The 23,385-nt window shown below is 41.6% G+C and overlaps 1 protein-coding gene across 9 annotated transcripts in view; it reads right to left on the bottom strand.

Moving 5' to 3' along the window:
- The window catches only part of WWOX (WW domain containing oxidoreductase), a 902,466-nt gene that overhangs the window by 639,428 nt on the left and 239,653 nt on the right, over positions 1-23,385 (bottom strand). For all 9 annotated transcript variants that reach the window (XM_032486816.1, XM_032486817.1, XM_032486818.1 and 6 more), the window contains exon 7: positions 4,166-4,351. In XM_032486816.1, coding sequence (XP_032342707.1) covers positions 4,166-4,351 — 186 coding nt within the window. The remainder of the gene's footprint in view (positions 1-4,165; positions 4,352-23,385) is intronic.

The raw sequence follows: 23,385 nt of genomic DNA, 5'->3' as shown, positions 1-23,385 counted from the left end.
GTGAAAATTTATGGGGCCCTTTTCCTGGTTGTCGTAATGACTGCCAGTGGGGGCTGGGACAGGAGATGCCCAGCGATGCAGGCGGAGTCTTGCTCAAGGAAGACTGCCCTGCTTGACATCCGCGTGGATAAAAAGCCTGTGTATAATTATCTGAGCCTAGAGCCTAGCTGTGTTTTACATATAAGCACAGTTCTAATAGCCACTGAATTTCCAGGAGCAGAAACAACCACGTAAATGAAGAATGAGTGCATTTTCCGATTTTGTGGGGTTTTAGGGGGAGGCGAGGTTGGAGTGGATGCTCACGGTACTCGAGTCTGCAATGCCGCACACCTGCCAATGGAGGCGGCTTATGCACAGACATGCACTCTGATTACTTACCTCTCCTGTAGTCCTGTCCAAGCATTGACATGTTGGAACACAGGCCACTTGCTTCACATTTGTTTTTCCCCTACATTACAGTCACACTAGCACACTGAATTACAACGTATGTATGCAGGTAAGTTATACTACTTCTGAACTGCATTTCAACATAGTAATAAGGTGTCACAGAGGAGCTGTTCCAAAAAACAGGGACTGGAGAGTGGAGAACGCAATGATCTAAGGTCTGAGCTACATCTTAGAAGTTTTACCTACTCTGAGTAGAAAAGAGCATCAAGCATTCGGATCTCTTACAGGGAAGGGATTGATACAGCATCCTTCACTCACTCTCCACTCTTCTTTCATCACCTTTCTTGGCATCTCTGTTTAGCCTACTCCAGCTCAGGTGTCACTTCTTCCGAGAAGCTCTCCCTAACTAACTCTGCCACTGCATGTGGTCACAATGATTTCTTGGGTGGCAGTAGGGGCTGGACTGAAAGAAGCGATGCAAAACAGATGGAAACACATGTTTCCATGGAAATTAAGCATGCACCTTCCAGGACCCGGTCCACGGTATCCCCAGTGTGCAAGGACCCTGCCACCCCTGCAACATCAGGAACAAAGCAAGTCATGCCACCTTTGTACCTTGTGCTTCTGTCCTCACCACACAGATTGAGTCATTTGTTTACCTGCTTGCAACCCTAGACTGAATTTTTGGGAGGTGGACAGTGAGCTCCTTGTATATTGCCTAGGACACTGCCTGATACACACTGGGGACTAAATACAGGATTAGAGGATTGAAGTTTGATCCTGGATGCAAAATTCCAAACCAAGAGCTAAGTTTCCCTTATTACAAAGAGCTTTGTCTTGAGTTTCATTAATATCTGCATGTGGCACTTTCTAATGTTTAGAATGACTTCTCTGCTTTGCTTTTTAAGGACAATACAGAAATAATACCTCATGACTGTGGAACACCTGTAGATTCAATGCCTAAAAGAGGGTATTAAATCCTACTCCCAAACCTAGAAACAAGTCAAAAACAAAACAAAGCAAAATCTACTGTGATAAGAAATTAGATGGAATCAGGCTGAAGGAAAGTTTCAAGATGGAGAAGCCCAGCTACTAAAATGCCAGGCCCGCCCCTTGCAAACAGCCCTCCCCTCTCAGCAGACCTCTGACTTCCTGCCCTGCTGACCTGCAGGGCAGCGAACTCATTTTTAAGGTCTGATTAGCTTGTATGGACAGTCGTCCAGGAAGGGGGAGGGGTGGGCAAGCTTTGTGATTCCTCTGAGCCAGGGCCAGCTTCCTGAAAAATGACTGGGTTCACCTCTCCGTTCAAGAGGTAGCAAAACAAATCTCCAAAGACTTGTCCTTTCTATTTTCAAGTTGAAAAATTGACAAAGCCAAACAATAACGTCTTAATAGAGTTATCCTCCTACCAGGACACTAAATGTGCACTTTTGCTCTCTGGAAATTCCCATTTGCTGTTTGAGGGGACCTCTATCTTGTATTTCTTTATGTACTGCTCCTTTACTTTTTTTTTTTTTTAATGAGGAGTTTTAAATTACCAAACTAAAATAATTAGGTTGGATTCTATGTAGACAAAAGCTAGTATGTTCAAAGAATAGGACTGAATTTGCATCAGAAGCTCTGTGTGTGTGTGTGTGTGTGTGTGTGTGTGTGTGTGTGTGTGTGTGTGTGTGTGTGTGTATGTGTGCAACTTGGCACTCAACACAGCTGCAGCTATTTAGAGCTGTTCAGCCAGCACTCCAGTCTTTTCATTCTATTTTAATTGTTATCTGAAAATTTTTTCACAGCAAGGAAGTCAAGTTCTCATTTGAATATGATGGATTTTAGGTAGGCAGAAACTCAATTCACTGGCTTAGACTCCAGATAAGTAACTAAAATACAGTGAAGACATGCGGAGGCTGATAAATATTTTGCCTTGGGGCAGTCTGGTATAATATTTTCTGCAAACATAGGACTTTATTTTTCCCCTAACAGGGGGTCGTGACTTCAACGAAGAGTTCTGCCAAGGTTTATGGAGGTAATTAGGTATCAACCCTTCCGTTTTACAACGTGGTTTAGGGTTCTGGGTCCTTGAGCTCATGGTGAGTGAGGGCTTTCCCAGTAATGTCCACCCAGTATCCACATGGGCTCTTGGGTGCAGTACATGCGGAATAAACTAACCAGCTTGGGGAATTCACATTTGGTAAAAAATATCCTTTAATATAAGCAAAAGAGAATCAGAGAGTAGAAAAAACAGTGCCCACCACCAGACAGGAGAGGCCTGATAACACACGATTCAGGAAGGCCGTGTCTAGAAACTGCAATGGAGCTAATTCAGGAGACCACGGCCCTGCCTTCTAGTCCATCTTCTCAACGAAATTAAGACTCGGATCTCCAAGGTAAGCGCAAATTACATCGTTAGGGAGAAAACAGACCATCACATGAAATTGCATTTGAGACACAGATTTACTAAGGAGAGAAGTAGCTGACAATTCAACATCATCTCCCATGAAATACCAGCTCATTTAAACACATCCCTCCCGTGGTGCCCTCTGCATCCAGCAAACGTCTGGGGCTGGGAGATGTACTTCCGGAGCCCTGTTTCCCGCACCTACCTCCGTGGTACCTCCCTCCCTCCCCAACAGGGTCACTCCACTTCCTTTCGCGAAGCTGGTGTGATTTGCAAAGATAAGGATGTCCAGATTTTGTTACCACCTAATTACTAGAGGTTCCGTGTCTCTTAACACGGGGGAGGATTATTACAGGCATTTTCCTTTCATTTCAGCCCTCATAAATTTCACATGGTAAAAGTCAGTCTATCTGCAGCGTGTCACTTATACCATAAGCCCCTGTGTTTGGGAGTGATAAAGGGTTCAGGCTAACCCTTGGCTGGTCTCTCTCTTCCAAGTCCCAGGGGTTACATTTTATGGAAACATGATTAAAAAAATAAGCTCCATTCTGGGTCACTAAAACATTTCAGGACTTAAGACGGAGAGGAGACAGAGAGAAAAAAAAAATAGGCCCTTGCACATTATTTTTTCTCCAGCTACTCTGCTAGCAATGAAGCCTCCCAACCACACCAGGAAAATCTCCCTAACATGTATTAAATCTAGGCTCACCCAGCAAGTCCTTTATCTTCTCCGAATACTTCTCTTTAGACAAATAGTTGTTTATCCAACTCTAGAAACAGATATGCTGAAAATACGATGAAATTTTCAAATGTCTTTTTAGTCAATTGAATATTCTCCTAATGGTAATAGAAAAGAAGTGCCATCTGATGTTTTAATTGAAATTTTAACCAAAAGAGGCACGGCCAGATTTCTAATACGTTCTAACTACAGTACTTCCCTTTCTACAATTACACAGCTAATGTCTGCATTGAATTCTCTAATTTCTCATTATAAAACAATTGGATTTCATCTCGCAGTCTTTAATTGCATTGTTTCTCCTCCTAGAATAACTGCACATTCTTCTTGGTGAGATGTTGAAGTTGCTGAATGACAAATCAATAAAGGTCAAGCATTCAGATTTAATCAATTATTATTCCATCTCAAAACACAATCACTGAGGGGCTTGAAGTAGAGTTATAAAAACAATCTGCCTCCCTGTCGACACTACCCCTAAAGAGCCCCCCGCCATCACAAAAACAGACCTCGAAAAAGTCCGTCGGCCAGACTGACTGAGTATACACACTTTACAGCAGGACGAATGAAAATTGTTTTCAAAAAGAGAGCCTTGAGGGACCATTAGCTGGTGCCAGGAAAGGGACAAGTGAACAGAACGTGAAATTCTAACCCACCTGTGGGACTCGGAGGAGACCACAACGACCCGGGCAGGGGCTGAGCGGCACAAGACATCCTGGAGGAGCTGAACAAGGTAGAAGTGCCCCAGGTGGTTCACCTGAAAGGTGGTCTCCAGGCCGTCCTTTGTGAGGCTCCAGGGCAGAGCAAACACTGCCGCGTTGCACACAAGCACGTGCAGTGACCTGAAAAAGAAAACATCCAACGCTGTGTAGACAGAAACACTCTAAAACCAAGGATGGCCTATGTTCCCCCAGGAATAACCAACTCTTTACTATCTTTAAGATTCCAGCCAGTTAGAAACAGGATGCCCTAGAATGTCGCAGCTGAGACCACTCTGCTGGGGAAGAGCTTGGGCTCTGAGTGGGCAGTGGTGCTGGGTTGCTGGGAACTAGGGGGTTCCTAATATGCAGGACTTTTCAGTGCTAAAACCGGGACCATTCTGGGCACACTGGGATGAGTTGGTCACCATCATAGAAACCTAATTGAATCTGTGCTTCCTTCATTCATCCAATTCTCAGCCTCATAGTCCATAAAATCAAAACAGCCGTTAAAGTAAGATATAAGGAATAAAGGAGACAATGTGCTGTAAAAAGAACCAACACTTACTGGGTGCAAAGTAAAACATATCACGGTGGAAATGCTCTGTCTAAAGAGACAGGAACCAACTGTCTGAATATATTCCTTTTAGAAGTCAAATTAAATCTACATTTTTGAAATGAGACTGGGCACAGGTAAGTGGAGGTCTGTTATATTTTCTCTTCATTTGTACATACTTACTATGTTTCATAATAAAATTTTTAAAAGTAAAAGTAAGCCTTTCATGTGAATCAAAATCCTTAATCCTAATAAATTGTACTTGTAGGAAATCATCCTAAGGTACTAATGAGAAATGTATACAGAAATATATTCAAGGCTATCCGCAGTGTTTGTAATTGCAACATAAAAGCAACAAATTAGAAGTAAACTAAATATACAATTGGGGAATCATTAAATGAATCAGAATAAATGAAAATGATGGAATACTTTGCAGCCATTAAAATAACAAATTTACAGACCCTGTGAACATTCATGTTAAAAAACAAAATATATAACATTGTGTGACCTCACACACACACAACGCACAACGACCGTGCAGGATATCCAAAAGCGTTAGCAGTAGTTGTCTCCAGGGGTGGATGGAACCCAAACTGTCTTAAATTGTTTTCTCAGTTTATTCATATTTCTTCATTTTTCCATAATTAACATGTGGTGTTTTTATAATAAGAAAAATGCCATCAAATAAACACCTTATAAAAAAAAAAAGCATTTCGGGAATTTAGCTGACACCTAAAACAAGAGAAAGAGAGACAAGGTAGGGTTTCACAGGAGCAATGCACTTAGAGTTCAAAGATCTACCATTTGTGCCAGTTTCAACCAAATCACACAGGTCTCTGAGTGTCTGATTCCTGCCAATGAAATAAGAGGCTGGAAACGGACGGTATTTAGTTTCCTCCCACTCCTCAGGTTCCACACCAACGGCGTGGAATACCTGATACAGGAAATGAAATACTACCTATCTTTCATTTTTTAAAAATTCAGCATTCTTTTTGTAGAAATTTTTCATAGACCTATTATTATTGCAACAATCTGCCTTTGTCCAATCCTCATTGAAGACTTCACCTGAAGAGTGGTGAGTTTTTAAAAAAGAAACACTGGTTTGCAATCAAGGTAAGCAAAAACAAAAGTATACTTAAAATCTAAAATGCTCTGTTATCTAAAGAAAGTAAAAAAGAAATAACAGTAAATATATACAACGTTATAAAGGACTCCTATTTTCACTATGTAAATAGTGTTTACAAATCAGTAAGAAAAATATATTCTGAGTCTAACAGAAATATTGACAATGACAGGTTAAAATTTTATAAAACTTGATTACAAAATAACTAGCACAAGAGTTAACATGGTCAATTCCACTAGTAGCAAAAGTTAAAATAAGATATTTTTCTACCTATTAAATTAGAAGGTTTATTTATATTGTATTTTTATTATCTTGTATAAAGCTGGTAAGACTATATACTTCCACACCCTGGATAATAAGTTGAAAATATATATCATGAGAATGAGAAAGATCCACATTATTTCACCCAATAATCTTGTTTCCAAGTAGTGAGGGACATAGGAGGGCAAGGCAGAGGCAGCCAAAGACACCTCTAGGGAGGAAGGTTTTATCATTGATAATGTTTAGAGTTGCCACGGCATGAGGATAATAAAAAGCAGAGTAATGTTTGGTAATTTTATTATTGGCTTTGCATTTTCTACAAACAATGCTTGCCCATTTTGCCCACACAGGGGCAGGCCACTCCCACAGCCACCTCCTGCCCCCTTGTTATGCCACTGCTTCTGGAGAGGATTAAATGGTGAACCCTAAAAGATATGTCCACGAGCAAACTGTGCACATGACCTTATTTGGAGAAAGGATCTTTACAAATGTAAGTTCAGGATCTTGAGATGTGATTATCCTGATCAATGGTAGAACTAAATCAAATGGACAAGCATCCTTACAAACGAGAAGAGCAGAAGACCCACAGAGAAGGAAACGGGAAGGCAGAGGCAGAGACTGCAGCGATGCACCTGCAAGCCAAGGAGTGTCAGAGAGCACCTGCCTGCACCACAAGCTGGCAGGAAGGCACGGAATGGGTTCTCCCTTAGAACCTCCAAAAGGCACCAACCCCACAGAAGCCTTGATTTCAGACTTTTGGCCTCTGGAACTATGAGAGACTACATCTCTGTTGTAAGCCACCACAACTGAGGTAATCTGTTACAGCAGCCCTAACTAACAACACAGGGTCCAACTTTCATTCCTAAGGGAATGCTCAAAATGTATACAAAAAGTTGATGCATAAGAATGAGTAATAATTATATGTAAATGAGCTAGAATTACAAAACTGTATATGAACTAGAAGAAACTTAAAACCCAACAGCAGAGTAGCTAAATCAGCAATGATTAAGTCAGAGGTTCCCAAATTTTTCAATTTAATTTTAAAAAGCAGGAAATTAAATGTGTGATTTGTATCCCACTCCCCCAACAAAGATTTTTGTATGCAGTCAGCAAGATGGGAAATACAGAAAAATGTTAGCTCTGAGTGTGTAGGGCATCATTAGATTGCTTCCTTCCTTTTTATGGTTCTTGTTATTTTCTAAATTTTATATAATAAGCATGAATTAATTTCTTAAAAAATTACTGAGATGTAATCCACGTACCATACAATTTACCCTTTTGAAAATGTGCAGTTCAATGGTTTTGAGTACACTCATGACTGTGGAAGCATCATCACATTCTAATTTTACAACATTTTCATATCCCCAAAAAGAAACCCCATATCCATTAATAGTCATTAATAACTGCCGGCCCCAAGACACCATTAATCTGCTTTCTAAATCTTAACAGATTTGCCTATTCTGGATATTTTTTGGTGACTGGCTTTTTTCAGTAGACATAATGTTTCCAAGGTTGATCCATGTTGTCGCAGGTATCAGCATTGCATTGCTTTTTATGGCCAAAAAATATTCCACTGCATGAATATATCACGTTTCACTTAACCATTTGCCAGTTGATGGACATTTGGGTTTTTTCCACTTTTTGGCTGTTATGAACATTGTTGCTGTGAACAGTCATGTACAAGTTATTGTGAAGTCGTATGTTTTTATTTTTCTTGAGTACATATGTATAGTGGAAATGCAGAATGGTTAATTGCCTACTTAGATGCTAAGCCAATTTTCAATTGAGGTAATTATTTTCTTATTATTGAATTAGAAAGTTCTTTATGTATTTTAGACATAACCCTGTTATCAGGTATATAATTGGCAGATCTCTCATTCTGCAGGCTTTCTTTTCATTTTCCTGATGGTGTCATTTGCAACTGAAAATTTTTAAATTTTGATGAAATAAAATTTATACATATATATATTTTTTTCTTCTGTCACTTGTGCTTTTGGGGTTGCATCTAAGAAATCATTGCCTAAGCCAGCATCACAAAGATATACTTCTATCTTTCTTTTAAGTGTTTAATAGTGTTTTTAGCTCATACAATTAGGCCTATGATCCATTTTGAGCTAATTTGCATGTATGGTGAATGCAAGCAATCTAACGTCATTCTTTGGCATGTGGCTATCCAATTGTTCTGGCATCATTTGTTGTAAAGACTATTCTTTCCCCCAGTGAATTGTTTTGGCATCCTTGCTGAAAACCAATTGACCACCTGTAAGAGGTTATTTTTGGACTCCCGATTCTACTCTATTATCTATATGTCCATGCTTATGCCAGTACCAGACTTTATTACTGAAGGTTTGTTTTAAATTTTTAAACTGGGAAATGGGAGTACTCCAACTTTGGGTTTTTTCTAGTTTGTGTTGGCTATTTAGGATCCTATACATACACATAGAAAGTTTAGGATCAGCTTTTCAACTTCTGCCAAAAAAAAAAAAAAAAGAAAGAAAGAAAAGCCAACTGCAATTTTGATACGGTTTGCATGAAATTATTAGGTCAATTTGGGGAAGACTGACATCATAATAATATTCAGTCTTCTAATCCATGAGTATGGGATGGCTTTATATTATATACATTTAGATCTTCTTTCACTTCCTTCAACAGTATTTTATAGCTTCAAAATACAAGTTTATTGCATCTTTTGTTAAATTTATTCCTAAGTCTTTTATTCTTCCTGATGCTATTGCAAATAAAATTGATTTCTTATTTTCATTTAGGGATTGTTCATTTGCATGTTGACCTTTCCTCCTGCAACCATGTCAAACTTATCTGTTGGTTTTAATAATTTTTAACGTATTTCTTAAGGTTGTTTATTTATAAGGTCATTTCATCTGCAAATGATAGTTTTACCTCTGCCTTTCCAGTCTGAATTTTTTTTGGGGGGGGGGGCGGGGGGTGGAATTGCCATGGCTAGAATTTCTAGTATCATATTAAATGGAAGTGGTGAGGACTGATATCCTTACTTCCTGATCTTAAGAGAAAAGCATTCCACCTTTTAGCATTAAATATGAGGTTAGCTGTGGGGTTTTTGTAGGTGTCCTGTATCAGACTGAGGAAATGCCCTTCTAAACCAAGTCTGCTGTGTGTTTTTGTCATGAAAGGGTGCTGGACTTTTCCAAATGCTTTTTCTCCATCTATTGACATGATCATTTATTGCACTGATATGGTGTATTACACTGATTGACATTCAAATGTCAGACCAACCTTGAATTCCTTACACAAATTATAGCAACAAATAATTATACACCACTTAGCCATGGCATATAAGCCAATCCTTTTTATATATGGCTGCATTTGGTTTGCTAGTATTTTTTGAAGATTTCTGCATCTATATTCATAAGTGATACTGGTCTGCAGACTTCTTTTTTTTAATTGAAGTATAGTCAGTTAACAATGTTGTGTTAATTTCTAGCGTACAGCATAGTGATTCAGTTATACATACATATATATGTGTGTGTATGTGTGTATGTGTGTGTGTATATAATCCTTTTTGTATTTTTTCATTATAGGCTATCACAAGGTATTGAATATAGTTCCCTGTGCTATACAGTAGGACATTGCTATATTAATTTTATAATAGTTAGTATCTGCAAATCTCAAACTCCCAGTTTATCCCTCCACCCAACCCTTTACCCGCAGTAACCACAAGTTTGTTTTCTATGTCTGTGAGTTTGTTTCTGTTTTGTAAATAAGTTCATTTGTCTCATTTGTTTTTTAAGATTCCAGACATAAGTGACATCATATGGTATTTTTCTTGCTCTTTCTGGATTACTTCACTTAGTATAACTATCTCCAGGTCTATCCATGGCATTATTTTTGTGGCTGAGGAGTATTTCATTGTATAAATATACCACAACTTCTTTATCCAGTCATCTGTTGATGGACATTTAGGTTGTTTCCATGTCTTGCTATTGTAAATAGTGCTGCTATAAACACTGAGGTGTGTGTATCCTTTCGAATTAGTTTTCTCCAGATATATGCCCAGGAATGGGACTGCTGGATCATATGGTAAGTCTTCTGATGTCTTTATCTGGTTTAGGGTCAGGGTAATATTGGCCTCATAGAGTGAGTTCAGAAGTATCCTCTGTTCTCATGGAGAAATTGCCTCATTCTTTCCGTTTTCTGATCTATTTCCAACCCATCACCAGCCTAAAACCTAAAACTGGTGATGTGGTTGGGGTCAGCTATATTTGGCTACGAAGCATCTGTTTTCCACATATGTTGCCCACTACAGTTGTCAATGCACAGCCCTCCACCAGCCCAGTTCCCCTCTAACAAGTTGGGCAAAAATGCTTTGAGGCATCTGGTCTACCTAAAACAGTCATCAGAGTCTATCTCAACTCAAAGACAACTTCATTCATTTGTAGCCTAGAATGGCTAGAGCCAACTGCCAAGAGAAATTCTAGCTCCGCCCTGTTATTATAAGTCCCTGTAAACTGAGAACAGCAGCGCACAGCCCAAAGTCATGATGAGCTAATCCCCAGTATCTCGAGAGGTACCTGCCAGGTTCAATGGGTATTACTCCCCTTGTCTCTATACCCTTCCCTTTTATCCACAAGAGGGAATAAAATTCTTTAAAGTTGATTTGCTTTCAGCATTTCCCTGTCTTTAAGACAGGCTGGGCATTTGGAAAGTTGGTACCATACCTCTCAACACCACTTCCTGTAGTTACCTTTAGCCTTGCCTGCATACTGTCTCAAGGAAAAGCAGACTGCATCAAGCAAAGAAACTTATACCAAAGACCTCAGCCCAGAGGCACGAACCCACAGAGACTTGGGAAACCCTTTTCTCTTTCACCAAATTTTAATACCCTTCATTAATGTTAATTGCACAACACCAGAGGCAAAATATGTACCATGTACCTAAAGCTTGTTACCTCTATTAATGAAAAGCAGGCTTATGGAATATGAAACTATAAAGTGCTAGACTTTTTTTTTTTTAATTGTAAAGACACTTAATTGGCTTGTACAAAAGGAAAAGGATTCCTTTCACCTCACTTTAATGAGGTTTTTATTATTCAAATGGGACATTTTGCTCAGTTTTGACTACAAGCCATTGCCATTCAAAAGGCTCTGAGATGATGAATATTTGTGGAATATCAAAAGGAAAAGTTCAGACTATAACGACAGAATGGAAACAAAAATAGTATCATTCCAATTCCAAAGCTGATGCTATTAGTCAGCATTCTCAGGGGCTGATTTTTTTTTTCTTTTTTGATGGATTCCAGTTTGTAAGGGGTGAAAGGGACTAGGAGGGTTGTCTTCTGTGTATAGAGGACTAGAGACTCCGAGGAGGGAGGGGAGCTTGTTCTCTGTGGTTCTGATAAACTCATGGAGAAAGCCCCTCCACTTCCCTGTTGAGTGGACCCAAGGCATTCTCTGAGCACGCTGGAGGTGATGTCTGGAAAGTAGCAATCCCATCCTCTGCTCCTTGGACCAGAGAACAACTGCTCCATGGTAAGGAGAAAGGAGTTCCCAAGATTTACCAGTGGGCATCACTGTTTGTCATCAATGGGGGTGACAATGGACCAAGCTTTCTAGCCAGAGTAGCCTCAAGCGACACTTCCTACTGGAAAGAGCGCTGAATGGTGGTAATGAATAGAAAGGGGTCCAAGCCCAAAGGCTGCCACTAACTGACTTCAGACGGCTAATTTCCAAGTTTTCTTCCTGCTCCCCTGCATTTGTAAAATTTAGGTCTAACTGACACAAAACATTTAGTTTCAGGTATACAGCCCTCACTTGTACCATCCACTGACTATCCCCTCTTTTTCTGGTCTCTTCGATCTCTCCCTCCCCACTGGCTCATTCTTGCTACCTATCAGGCTACTCAGATTTTTCTGACCAACAATTAGGAGAAATTCAGGAAAGATAGTGGATGAAAGAAAGTGGAAGACAGAAAGCAGAGAGTGAGCTGGAAAGAGAAAGAAATGTCTACTTGACATTATGGCTATTTGAAGTGGCAGTGAGTCTCTCTTCCCAGTTATAGACCATAGTTTTGAAAGATCTGTCTCCATTTATAATCTCTTTCCTTGCCCCAGACTCACTTCTTATCATCAAGCTGTCCGAATTCTGACCCATCACCATCTGGAACCTCTCAAAGCTAACTGGAGAGCAATGGCATCTCATCTCTACACCCAACTACCTCCCTCTGAGGAAACTCTACTTCTCTGCGGCAGTGTGCCCAGCTCCTCCCTGATTCCCTCTTCCCCATCTCAGCTTCTGAGATACAGCCCACCCTTGGACTTCCTCCTAACGCCACCACTGCCTCACCTCCTGTCTCCACCAGCCCTTCCTCTTCTACCCAGATTTCTCTTTGATTTAGTCAAAAAACTCTTCCCTATAGCAAGTTCATCCAGCCAGGGACTCCAAACACCTCTCTAGAGGAGAACTTCACGACCACAGCTCCAGTGCTTGCATCTCTCCCAGGTTCCAGAATCTCACCCTTCCCACCCCAAATCTAAACTCTTCACCCTCTCTCCTCACATCTTCCCCCTTCCCTGATGTCCATATTTCTGCAATGGGTGCAGTTACCTGGTAATAAACACTTAGGAATCATTCGCTGCCCCATCTCCTCCCACAGCCTCTACGGCTAGTCAATGTCAGTATCTCCAGACCCTTCAGTGACTATTAACAGTCTGTCCATTCCTCGTCGTTGCCAATGGAGTAAGCACTATGAGGTTCTGTCTAGCTCTCATTTACGGGTCCCAGTGTACCTATTCCCGACTTCCAAGAGCAATGACTTCTCCAGAAAACTGTCCTTGACTACTGGGCACCAGCATATCTGGAAAGCCATGCCCTACATCCAGATGCTCTCCTAACAAGGGAGACCAACTCTGGTATAACTCCTTCTCCAGAGCTCCCTACGGCATCAGGCTGAAGAGAGTTTCCAACTCAATAAAACCTGTTTCCCTCACTCTTCTTCTGAGAGCACATCCCCAGTGAATCATCTGAGTAAGTACCCCTGTCCCAGGCTAGATCTCTAGGGAACTCAAGCTGAGACAACCACCGTTATTCCATGTTTCTGGCTCTGCTGCCTTTAGCTCTGGTCACTACAGTAGCACAGACTTGGCCTTACCACTTCTGATGTCTCTCTGACTTGACCCAGCATGAACAGTGGGACCAAATTAAACACATTCTAAGAGTCTAACAGAAAAAGTGATGAAGACATTTAAAAAATTTATAAAACTAGGTTACAAATGACCAGTACAAGACTTAACATGTTAAACTCCACTAGTCGCAAAGCATAAAATTTCTACCTATCAAATTAGTAGATTTATTTATAATATTATTACACTTTTATTATGTCGTATAAAGCTGGTGGGAATACACATTCCTTCCCCCTGGATACGTGCTGTTTTCAGCGAATACATTTGTGGTAATTTATTACAATGGCAATAGAAAACTAATAGAATGAAGTAATAAATGTTTGCTGTTTTAAGTCACAACGTTTTGGGGATAATTTAACAGCAATAGATAGCTAGTACGTGCACCCTACAACATGAGAGAAGCCAAATTCACAAAGCCACATATGGAATACTTCCATTCATATAATGTTCTGGAAAAGGCAAAACTCGGAGGACAGAGGGAAAAAAGAAATCACTGGTTGCAGGGGGTGGGTGTAAGAGGCGGGAATTACTACAAAGGGCACAGGGGAAACTGGGGGGGTGATGGAACTGTTCTATATCTTGACTGCTATGACTTTATGAGTGTGTGTTTGTCAAAACTCCCAGAACTGTACGATTAAAAGGGTGAATTTTACTATATATAAAATACACCATAATTAAAAAAAAAAAAACTGGAGGGAAACAATAATGCACTGTGTGCTTCTAATGCCACAGGTCCCACCCCTGGGATGCGGGATTTGCACACCTGTACACTGACATCCAAAACTGATGACTCTAACTGAAAGTCAAGTCAACCTGTTTCACAAGTTCCCTGGCAGTCAAGTCCCCACCAAGGCACCAAGATCCCAGCAATACTGACCCAGTGAGGGCCAGGATCTCACCAGCATCCTCCACAAACGTCCCCGCCAGCCTCCACACGGCCACCTCTTCTGAATGCTCAGCCGGAACTGGCAACATTCCAATTCCAGCACGTCTCATCTCCAGCGTTCATTGTAAATGGAATATCAGCTTCTGAGCTCTAGCATCTCCCCGGAAGCTTGGCCTTCAGCTCAGTCCGGGGCACATCCTTTCCTACATTACACAACACTTTCTACCAGGGGCCACAATCTGCATAGACAAATGTTATCTCCGCCCCAGACAACAATCAACGTCCATGAGGAGAGAGCTCTTTGTTTGCCCGGGGTCTTGCATGTAGAAAGACAAAAGCCTTACCTACACACCTGAATGGGTACCTGTCAATCAGCGCTGTTTTCCCAGTGACATCTGGTCTAGAAGCCATTACGTAGCCATATTATACGAAATATTATTAACTGAAAAGTGGCAGAAGGAAGAAGGGAAAAGTGGATTTGTTCTAGCTGATTAGTGAAGAGAGTTACTTATGCTCTGGAGACAAGACCAGCCCACTGTGACTCAAGGAACCTAAGAATCAAACAACATCAAACCTGAGAAGTTAGAAAAGTATTTCCAAAGAGTCCGTCAGGAGCAGGAACCATCATCCCTGGGCTGAGTTACAGTGACGATTCCTAAGTTGAATTGTAACGAGCGCCCCGAAAATGAGGACGACTTTCACAGGTTAAATAAACACCCCGTGGAATGTTTACAAGAGTGAGGCTTTGGGGGGTTCCATTTCAGACACAGCAAAACAGTGAGCTAAGAGGAATGTTATGTAAAGGGAAATACTTTTCAATTCCTCCTTGAATCAGAATGACCCACCATCTGGGGCACTTCTCAAGTGAGTTGCAAGAATTCATACTATTTAGGGATACTCGGAAATTCAACAGGAATAGTCTAAGGACCCCAAACCCCAAAAGCAACTTTTTTTTTCGGTCTTGCCTGGTGTGTAGGTGTCTTTTTCTCCAAGAAAAGGGAGAAGAAAAAAATTATTAAAGAAGAATTCCAAGGTGGACCCAGGCTTAAATAAACAAGGTCTGGTTTGCTGTGCACTCCTGGATGGCAGTGTGAAACTGAACACAGAGATTTTCCTCAACAGCTGCCCCCAGCCCGCTGAAGGTTCTGGACACTCAAGTAATCCACCAAGACGGCAACTGCCCAAGATGCAGCATTCACGCCACTAGCAAGACTCAGCATGATTTTAGGTGGTATACAGGAAATCTTTTAAAAACTGCTCAGTTACTCTAATGTACCGGAAAAAAAATACAATCAGCCTCTCCAGTTCACAATGACAGGAATGATAAAAGGAAATGAGAATGCCCACCTTTGACAGTTGTGAGAATTAAGAGTCAAACGCCCAGCACCGGCCCTGGGAGAGCTGGCACCTAAAACAGGCTACTTTCTTTTCTCAGTTGCCTGTTTCTTGGACCTTGGGCTACACTTTGGGGACATGATATCCATCAATAATTCAGAGATACAAAATATGTATATAAACGTCTCCCGCGTTTATAAATTACCTATATATTGTTTCCCATATCCTTACTTAATATCTGTGGAAAGTAAGACCCTGAATAAATACACAAAGAAATAAAGCAAAGAAAACAAGAGAAATATGAACACATAAAATCAACATCAGCTTAGGTGGTCAGTGACCATCCGCCGCTACGCTGCTTAACTTTAAAGGACCCATATAGTTCAAGAATGTGAGGGAGGGACACTATCAAGAATTAAAATAATAATTAACCCAGAGTGGATTTTGCTGTCAAGATAACCTAGCCACACTTTAAAGCTGGAAAAGAGAAAAATAATCCGAACCAATCAGCGGGAATAGAGCAGACCCTGTCTGTATCCCCAGGTGACCACCAGGAATTTTTCATTTCATGCATCATTTACAACTTCTCCTAGTGAATTCCAGAACATCAGTACATACACTTAACAGAAAATGAAAACACTCTTGTTTTCATTATTTCCTTCAATTTTTGCCCCATGCCCATTATCTTGATTATTTTCTCCCATCCTATCACGTGCAATCCCAGCAGCAAAATCTCGCCCTCACTGACTCCAGAGGCAACGGGGTATAAAACAGGTAATACACCCACATTTTCTTCCAGGAGAGGTTTCTGGGGGAAATGCATCCATTTGATAATTATGCCAATGGCACTTAAACAACACGATGCCTAGAATGCAGGTCTGACTCTTGGATGTTACAGTTCCCTTATTGCCATTTCTCTCCTGATCTTTCCACTTACTACTTCACTGCCCTGTAGCTGGCTTCCTGTAATATATAATAAAATGGACAGTGACGAGGCAAGAAGGATGGGAGGGTGGGGCAGTGAGAATAAATAACTTCAACTGCACGTACACCCTGTAACCTCACTTGAACACAGCTCCGGCGGAGTGGGAAAATGCAAATTAGACCAAGTCCCTCTTGGCAAGTTCCCATTTGTTCATTTGACAAATGAATCCTGGCCACGTCCTAAAGAAATTTACTCGGGATATGGAAGGAGTCTTGGGAGGCCAAACTGGATTTTAGTAAACTCTACAAGGTAACTCAAAGGATGTGAATATTTTTCGTATAAATGAAGAGGGGGAAAGCGGGTAGACGGGGAGGGTTGGGGATCGCATCATTTAGGGAAGAGGTTATTTGTTTTTACCTGCAACCCAGTTTCTCCACACACCAAGTGGGGAAAGTTGTGACAAGGCACTAGAAACCCCACAAGGGCTGAATCTACATCTGGTCACCCCTGTGCTCCTACTCCCAGCACCACGCAGGACACGCGCCAGAATTCTGCTGAACGACCGAATCCTTGAAAATTAAGAAAGCTGTCACCATGAAAGCTCTCTGTACCTTTGCTCAAACCTATTCAATTCACCCTCATTTGGTTTTTAAAGCACTGCATGCATACACTCTGGACTTCAAAAAAAAAAAAAGAGTCTCTCTTTGTTACCATTATCCACAATGCAGTCATTTACGTACCTTTTGCCTAATTTTTGTCAAATTTATAGAACACCTCTAATTCCTTTTTTTTTTTTTTTTTTAATACACTGGAAACCAACTCACCTGTATTTTCTAGCCCCGTGCTTTGCAAAAACATCTGCTCTGCTGGTTGCTGCTCTGGTTTGGGTTTTTGAAACTTGGTGTGTGTTCAGATAAATACAGTACTTGCCTGTGTCCATTTTCTATCTAAGGATTAAAATGGGAACTTTACGGAACTCTGTTCTGTGGCTCACAGAGCTTGTGCCGGCAGGGGGAGTAATTAAATGAAGAGCCTACGTGGACTTAACAAAACACATCCATGACTAAAAGATCAGAATTACCCAGGAAAATGAGGGGAAGGCTAGAGCTGGCAGTAAGTCACTCGCGATGCTTATTAAGGACACATTCACTCTTAAAACTGACAACGCTGTCTCCTCTCTTTGAGTATGAGCTCCCCGTGGAAGGGTCCTTATGGCCACACCAAGCACAGGAGGTTCCCAGCATTTGCTGACAGTGGTTCTAGTAAAGTAACACCTGGGCATCCTCTCTCAGTAAAATCCATCCCTCTGAGCATTTGACACAGTTTGTAAGTGGGGAAAAGAAAGGATATACAGAAATAACCAGCCTTTCTGGAAACGCATTAGCATTCCTTCAAATTAAAATTCTATTCTGTGGACAGTGAGCAATATTAAGCATTACAACCCATTATTTACAAACTTCTGCCATACCATGGATACATAAATTCTGCTGAAAAAAAAAATCATGGGACCATTCATTTCTTGTGTATTTATAGAAGAGCTGTAGGTACCAGGTGATGATTTCATTACCATTATGCAGAGAGAGTTTATTTTAAAAACACCCTCTGCAGGTACAGTGAAGGGAGGGAATTTTAACATACGGTGGCAGAGGTGGACCTACACAGACAATAGGAAAAAAAACGTGGTGGGGAACATGCTTCAGCCCATGGTCAAGTCACTCCAACAATGAAACACCTCATGCATTTTGTACGCTTCCCTGCCAATGAGGACTCTTGCCTCTGTTTTGCCTAGAGATATATGGAGCTGTAACAGAGTTCACAAAGCCCCTGACAGCTGTGTGCTGCCATTCAGACCTGAAAGATTCCATGTTGTGATAAAAATTAATGTGCTCTGACATCCTCCGGGACTCCCTGGGCTCTGGGAATAGCTAATGAAGAAATACAACCTTGCCGGAGAACAGCATGCAGCTCTGGAGTGGAGGATTAATTCAGACATGGGAGCGGCGTGGTCCCCTCTGTCATCAGCTGTAAAGCACATGGACCCCAGGGCTAAAGGGAACCGGCACTGATTGGCCAGAATTATTTCTGGGGGTGGGAGAGGTCAAATCAACAAAAAGCTTTACAGAATACTCGAGCCCAAGTTAGATTCATACTGTCACTTTGTGCTAATGCTCTCAAACCAAACAAGGATCATCCTGAGCCTCTGGCTGGCTATGAGAGTGGACCTGAAAGCTTCACCCCAGGAGACACGCTTCCTTAGTGATTACAAGGCCACTGGGCACGTCCCAACGGACACTCGCTCAAGAGGGGCTCAGAAAGGGTCTTGATGTTGACCTTGGGAGGAATGCTGATTCCCAAAGAGATGTTTCATTGTCCCTACCAGCCTACCTTCCAACACCTTTAGCCTCCAGGTATCATGATGTCTTCCTAGAGGGCAGAACAGTGAGAATAATGTTTATAGCAGTATTATTTCTAGTAGCCAAAAAGTGGAAATAACCCAAATATCCATTAACTGATGAATGGATAAAGAAAATGTGATCTATCTGCATAATGGAATATTACTATTCAGCCTTAAAAAGCAATGTAGCACCGATCATGCTACAACGTAGATGAACCTTAAACACATTACACTCAGTGAAAGAAGCCAGTCACAGAAGACACCGTAGCATGTGATTCCATTCATATGAAACATCCAGAATAGACAAACTGGTAGAGACAGAAAGATGGGTGGCTGCCTAGGGCTGGAGGGGTGTGGGATGGGGAATGACCACTGATGGGTACAGGTACAGGGTTTCTTTGGGAGTGATGAAAATGTTCCAGAATCGGACAATGGTAATGGCTGTGTTACAACCCCGCAAACATACTAAAAACCATCCGACTGTATACTTCAAACTAGTGAAATTACAGTATGTAAATGAAATCTCAATTTAAAGAAAGAACTCCCTGGGCTCTGAGAGGCCTACCCTACACTTTAAGAATGGGTTAAGTGGTCTCAGGTCCCCACTCACCAGGACGGCTGAGGCTCACAGCTCCCCAACCCGGCCCACCTTGTCCCCACACCTCCGCTGTGAATGGAAACTGGTACTCAAGCAAGACAGAGTCAGTTCAGAGGCAGTAAGGTTGCTTTTTTTGTGGGGGAGGGTGGTGGGGAATTGATAGGTTACACAAAGATACCTGGTTTTAGTCTGTGACATCAATTTCAGACTATTATTAGCATTTCATTGTGTCAAGTTGAATTTATTTCTCAGCATTCCGAATTTTAGCCATTGTTTAAAAGATTAGATTGAAATGTTTAAAAATCTGTCTTTCCTGGACTTACTATTCACTATAATTTCTACAATCTTACGGTATTCTTTTGCTAATTTCCTATCTCCACTAAATGATTATGGAAAACCCTGGGGAAATGTATGAAAATTTTTTTTCAAAAGTATTTGAAATATATACTTACACACATACATATTTAATGTCTTTCCTATAGAATGCCTATCATTCCATAGAAAGTAAAAAACCAGAAGGTAATATTCTGAATTATGAACAGTGGTGGTAAGAGAAGGGTAGTCAGAGTGCACTCACGGGTGGGTATTCATGGTATCTTAGATACACCATAAAATCAGCCAGCAAGAAAGGGCCTACGGACTGAACAAAACTGACACTACGCGGATAATTTACGAAAGCTGGGCAAAAGGTATGGGGAAGGACCAATATACTTCTCTTCTTTGTTGCGTGTATTTGAAAATCGCCCCAGTAAAAACTTTCAAGAGATAAAGACAAATTAACAGAAATTTGGGCCAGGAAAAAGGTTAATTTTCATTTCCCCATTTATGCTTTTCCATGTTTTTTCACATGTCCTACAATGGGCACGTGCCATTTCTGTGGTCGCAGGACTTGTGCAAGATAACTTTTACATGTAGCACCAAAATAAATGTCAAAATAATACCAAGGTAAATAGGTTTAACATCTGCCAGAAAAATTTTAAAGGCAGTTAAGCCTTTTAAAACAAAAGAGAACTAAAGCCATTGTGATTACATCAAAAACTACCCTGAGAAGACACGCTCGCTGTGGAAGGCAGGGTGGGAAGCCACAACCTGGCCCAGAGGGTAATGAACAGCAAACCCACCCTTCCGACAGTGCAGGAGAGGAGGAGCAGCAAATAAAACAGAGGTGGACCTGATGCAAAACTCCACAATCTTGGAAAACCCTCCCATAGGATGAGAAAGAAGGAAGAAAGACAGTCCAAGACATCGGAGGGTCAAACAGGGCTGAGGAGCCTGGGACTGAAATCTTTTCTGGTGTCTGGGTCTTTAAAGGTCATAGCGAGCTCTTGTCTGAGATCCATTTGAAGCCCTCCCTCTAATGGGGGGCAAGTCCTGCTTTAGGTGTCAGAGCAGAGCTGAGTCAGAGGACGTCCCTCAAAAATGAGCAGAGTTCCCTGCTGGAGCTGTGCTTCTGCAACTGCAAAGACCCACAGAGGAGCCTAGGGCACCACCATGCAAGACAAAGAATGACCCAGGAGACAACGGTGACTGACTGATGGAGCTGAATGACAGCTGGCCCTCCCTGACTCCCAGTCCAGTGTCCCGCCCCCCTTATTCAATACTACTCAGCTCCACTGAGCCCCCTCATGCTTCCTTACCAATGAAGAAAACCTAAAGTTTCTCTTCTGCCCCCACTAGGAAGCGGTGTCTCCTCTCCGGGCCTGCAATGGCCTCAGATGACATGAAAAAGCCACTGCGAAAAGAACTTCAATAACTAATACAAAGAAACCTGGTATTTTGTAATGAACATGCCAATGTAATTAAATCAATGCAAGTTTTTACAAAGAGTTCAGATCTTCACAGCATTGCCTAGTGTTTGAGGAAGAGCTGAGAATGACACATAACTTCTCTGGAGGGTTTCTCTGGTTTCGGAGAGCAGTAGCATTAAAAGATACTCATATGCTTGGACCCAGAAACTGCTCTTCTAAGAACTGATCCTAAGAGAAAGAAAGAGATCCAAAAAGAGGTATGTGCAGACCATTTTCACAGTGCTTATAACAGCAACGGTAAAATTAGAAGCAACCTGGTATTGAAGAATCCAAGACTGGCTAAACGCTTTTACCTATGTGCAATGTACTGGATTCCAGCTGATTCCACACACAGCCAAGTTGGGAACCACTATGACAGTCTCCTGGGAATTTGGAGATCTGCTGTCCTTCAAATAAGAGACATTCTCCAAGATCCATTCCCCCCTAAACCTGTACCATTTGTTGACTTACCCGTTACTTGTACTTCTAAGACTACCAGAAACCTTCTTCTTTGTTCTGCTTTTGGTTATCAGCTCTCGCCTACTGTCAGCTCAAAAACCCGTCTGATGATGAGTTGGTGACTGAGCTGTGACAGCATTTGAAGCTCAGAAGGCAAGCCGAAGAGCTCTGCCATTAATTGAAAGGACCCATTTATATTCTTCTGGATGACAAGATGTGAGTATTCTCTTACAAAAATGAAGAAAAGGAAAGACTCACAGTATTAAATACACAGTGCTGTGACAAGTAGTTCAACTAAAAATATAATCTTCCTTAGGGATTTGCAGCAGGCTGCCACAGTGGAGCACTGTTGATTTATTTCAAATGTATATTCAAGTGTTTAGGCTGACAAGAATTAGCTTCTCAACAATTTACTGGGTAGTGGGGAGGAAAGACGGGTCCCATGTTATTAAAATGTGATTTCAGTGTGGTTTAAGCACAACTTTCCAACATGTCAATTATGTAAGAGTAGAATTCCGAAGCGACAATGGGGCTGGTTAGACGGGACAGGGAGAAAAACGAAGTTGGAGACATGGGCCAAGCTGGGAAGTAGAATTCTGAACCACAGACGGCGAAATGCTTCTTCCCAAGTCTTACATAACCCAGGGGTTCTCTGAGAGTCACCACATGTTAACCCTGACTTCGCAGGTTTGCTGTGTCCATGGCTGTGGAGGGCAAAGAACACACCTGGCAGAATCAGGGCTCAGAGATGTCATGTCCACGCCAAGCGATGCCAGGCCAGCCTGGTCACACAGCCCACACCCAGAACAGGGAAGGCCTGGCTCCTAACAGATAAATGTTAGGAGGGAAGTTGTGTGTGATCTGCCTGAAAGAACTATTATATATGACTGCTTTAAAATTTGTTTCCCAAGATTTACAAACATGTAACTCCCATGTCACCCATGGAGGTACCAATTCAAGAACTCTGAATGGCTGAGAATTGGTACCTTAAAAGCAATGTTCATGTCACCAAACGGAACTACGTGTTTCCATTTTTTCCTTCCTTCCTTTCTTCCTCCTTCCCTCCCTCTCTTCCCTCTGTCCTTCCTTCTCTGTTCCTACCCGTCCATCCATCCATCCACCCAGCCCCTTCTTTGAGCTCCCTATGTGGCAGTAAATGTAACAACTGCAAAGGATGATGATGATGACAACACAAATGATGATACAACCTGAAATGTATTGTTTATTAAGTATCAGGTACTATGTTCTGTAAACGTTATGTTATTTAATCCTTTCAACCATCCTGCAATGGTACTACCATCATCTCCCACTTTTACTGATGAAGAAACTGAGAATCAGAGAGATTAGGGAATTTGCCAAGGTCACCACTTTACTAAGGTGTGGAACACAGATTCAGAGCTAAGAACAAGGTGAATGAACCAAGGTTTCTGCTTATCTGGGGCTCAGTCTAACAAAGAAAAATCAATATAGAAAAAAGCATCCCCAAAGTATTCCAAGCGTGATGACTGGGTGTGTGGTCGATGCTCCAAGAAGTGACCTGTCATTTCAGCCATGGTGTGGCAGTAAGAGGAGGGGACAAGGGAGGCTCCGGAGAGGATGCTACAAAGTCATCCAGGGAACAGGTGATGGGTAGGCAGGAGGGCAGTGGCCCAAGTTAGACGCATGGGTCCAGAGTCAGGAGGCAGAACCTGCAGGCATCT

Source organism: Camelus ferus, chromosome 9 (assembly GCF_009834535.1).
Source record: "Camelus ferus isolate YT-003-E chromosome 9, BCGSAC_Cfer_1.0, whole genome shotgun sequence".
Lineage (NCBI taxonomy): Eukaryota > Metazoa > Chordata > Mammalia > Artiodactyla > Camelidae > Camelus > Camelus ferus.
The sequence above is the reverse complement of the archived record's forward strand: the minus strand, read 5'-3'. Positions and strand labels throughout refer to the sequence as shown.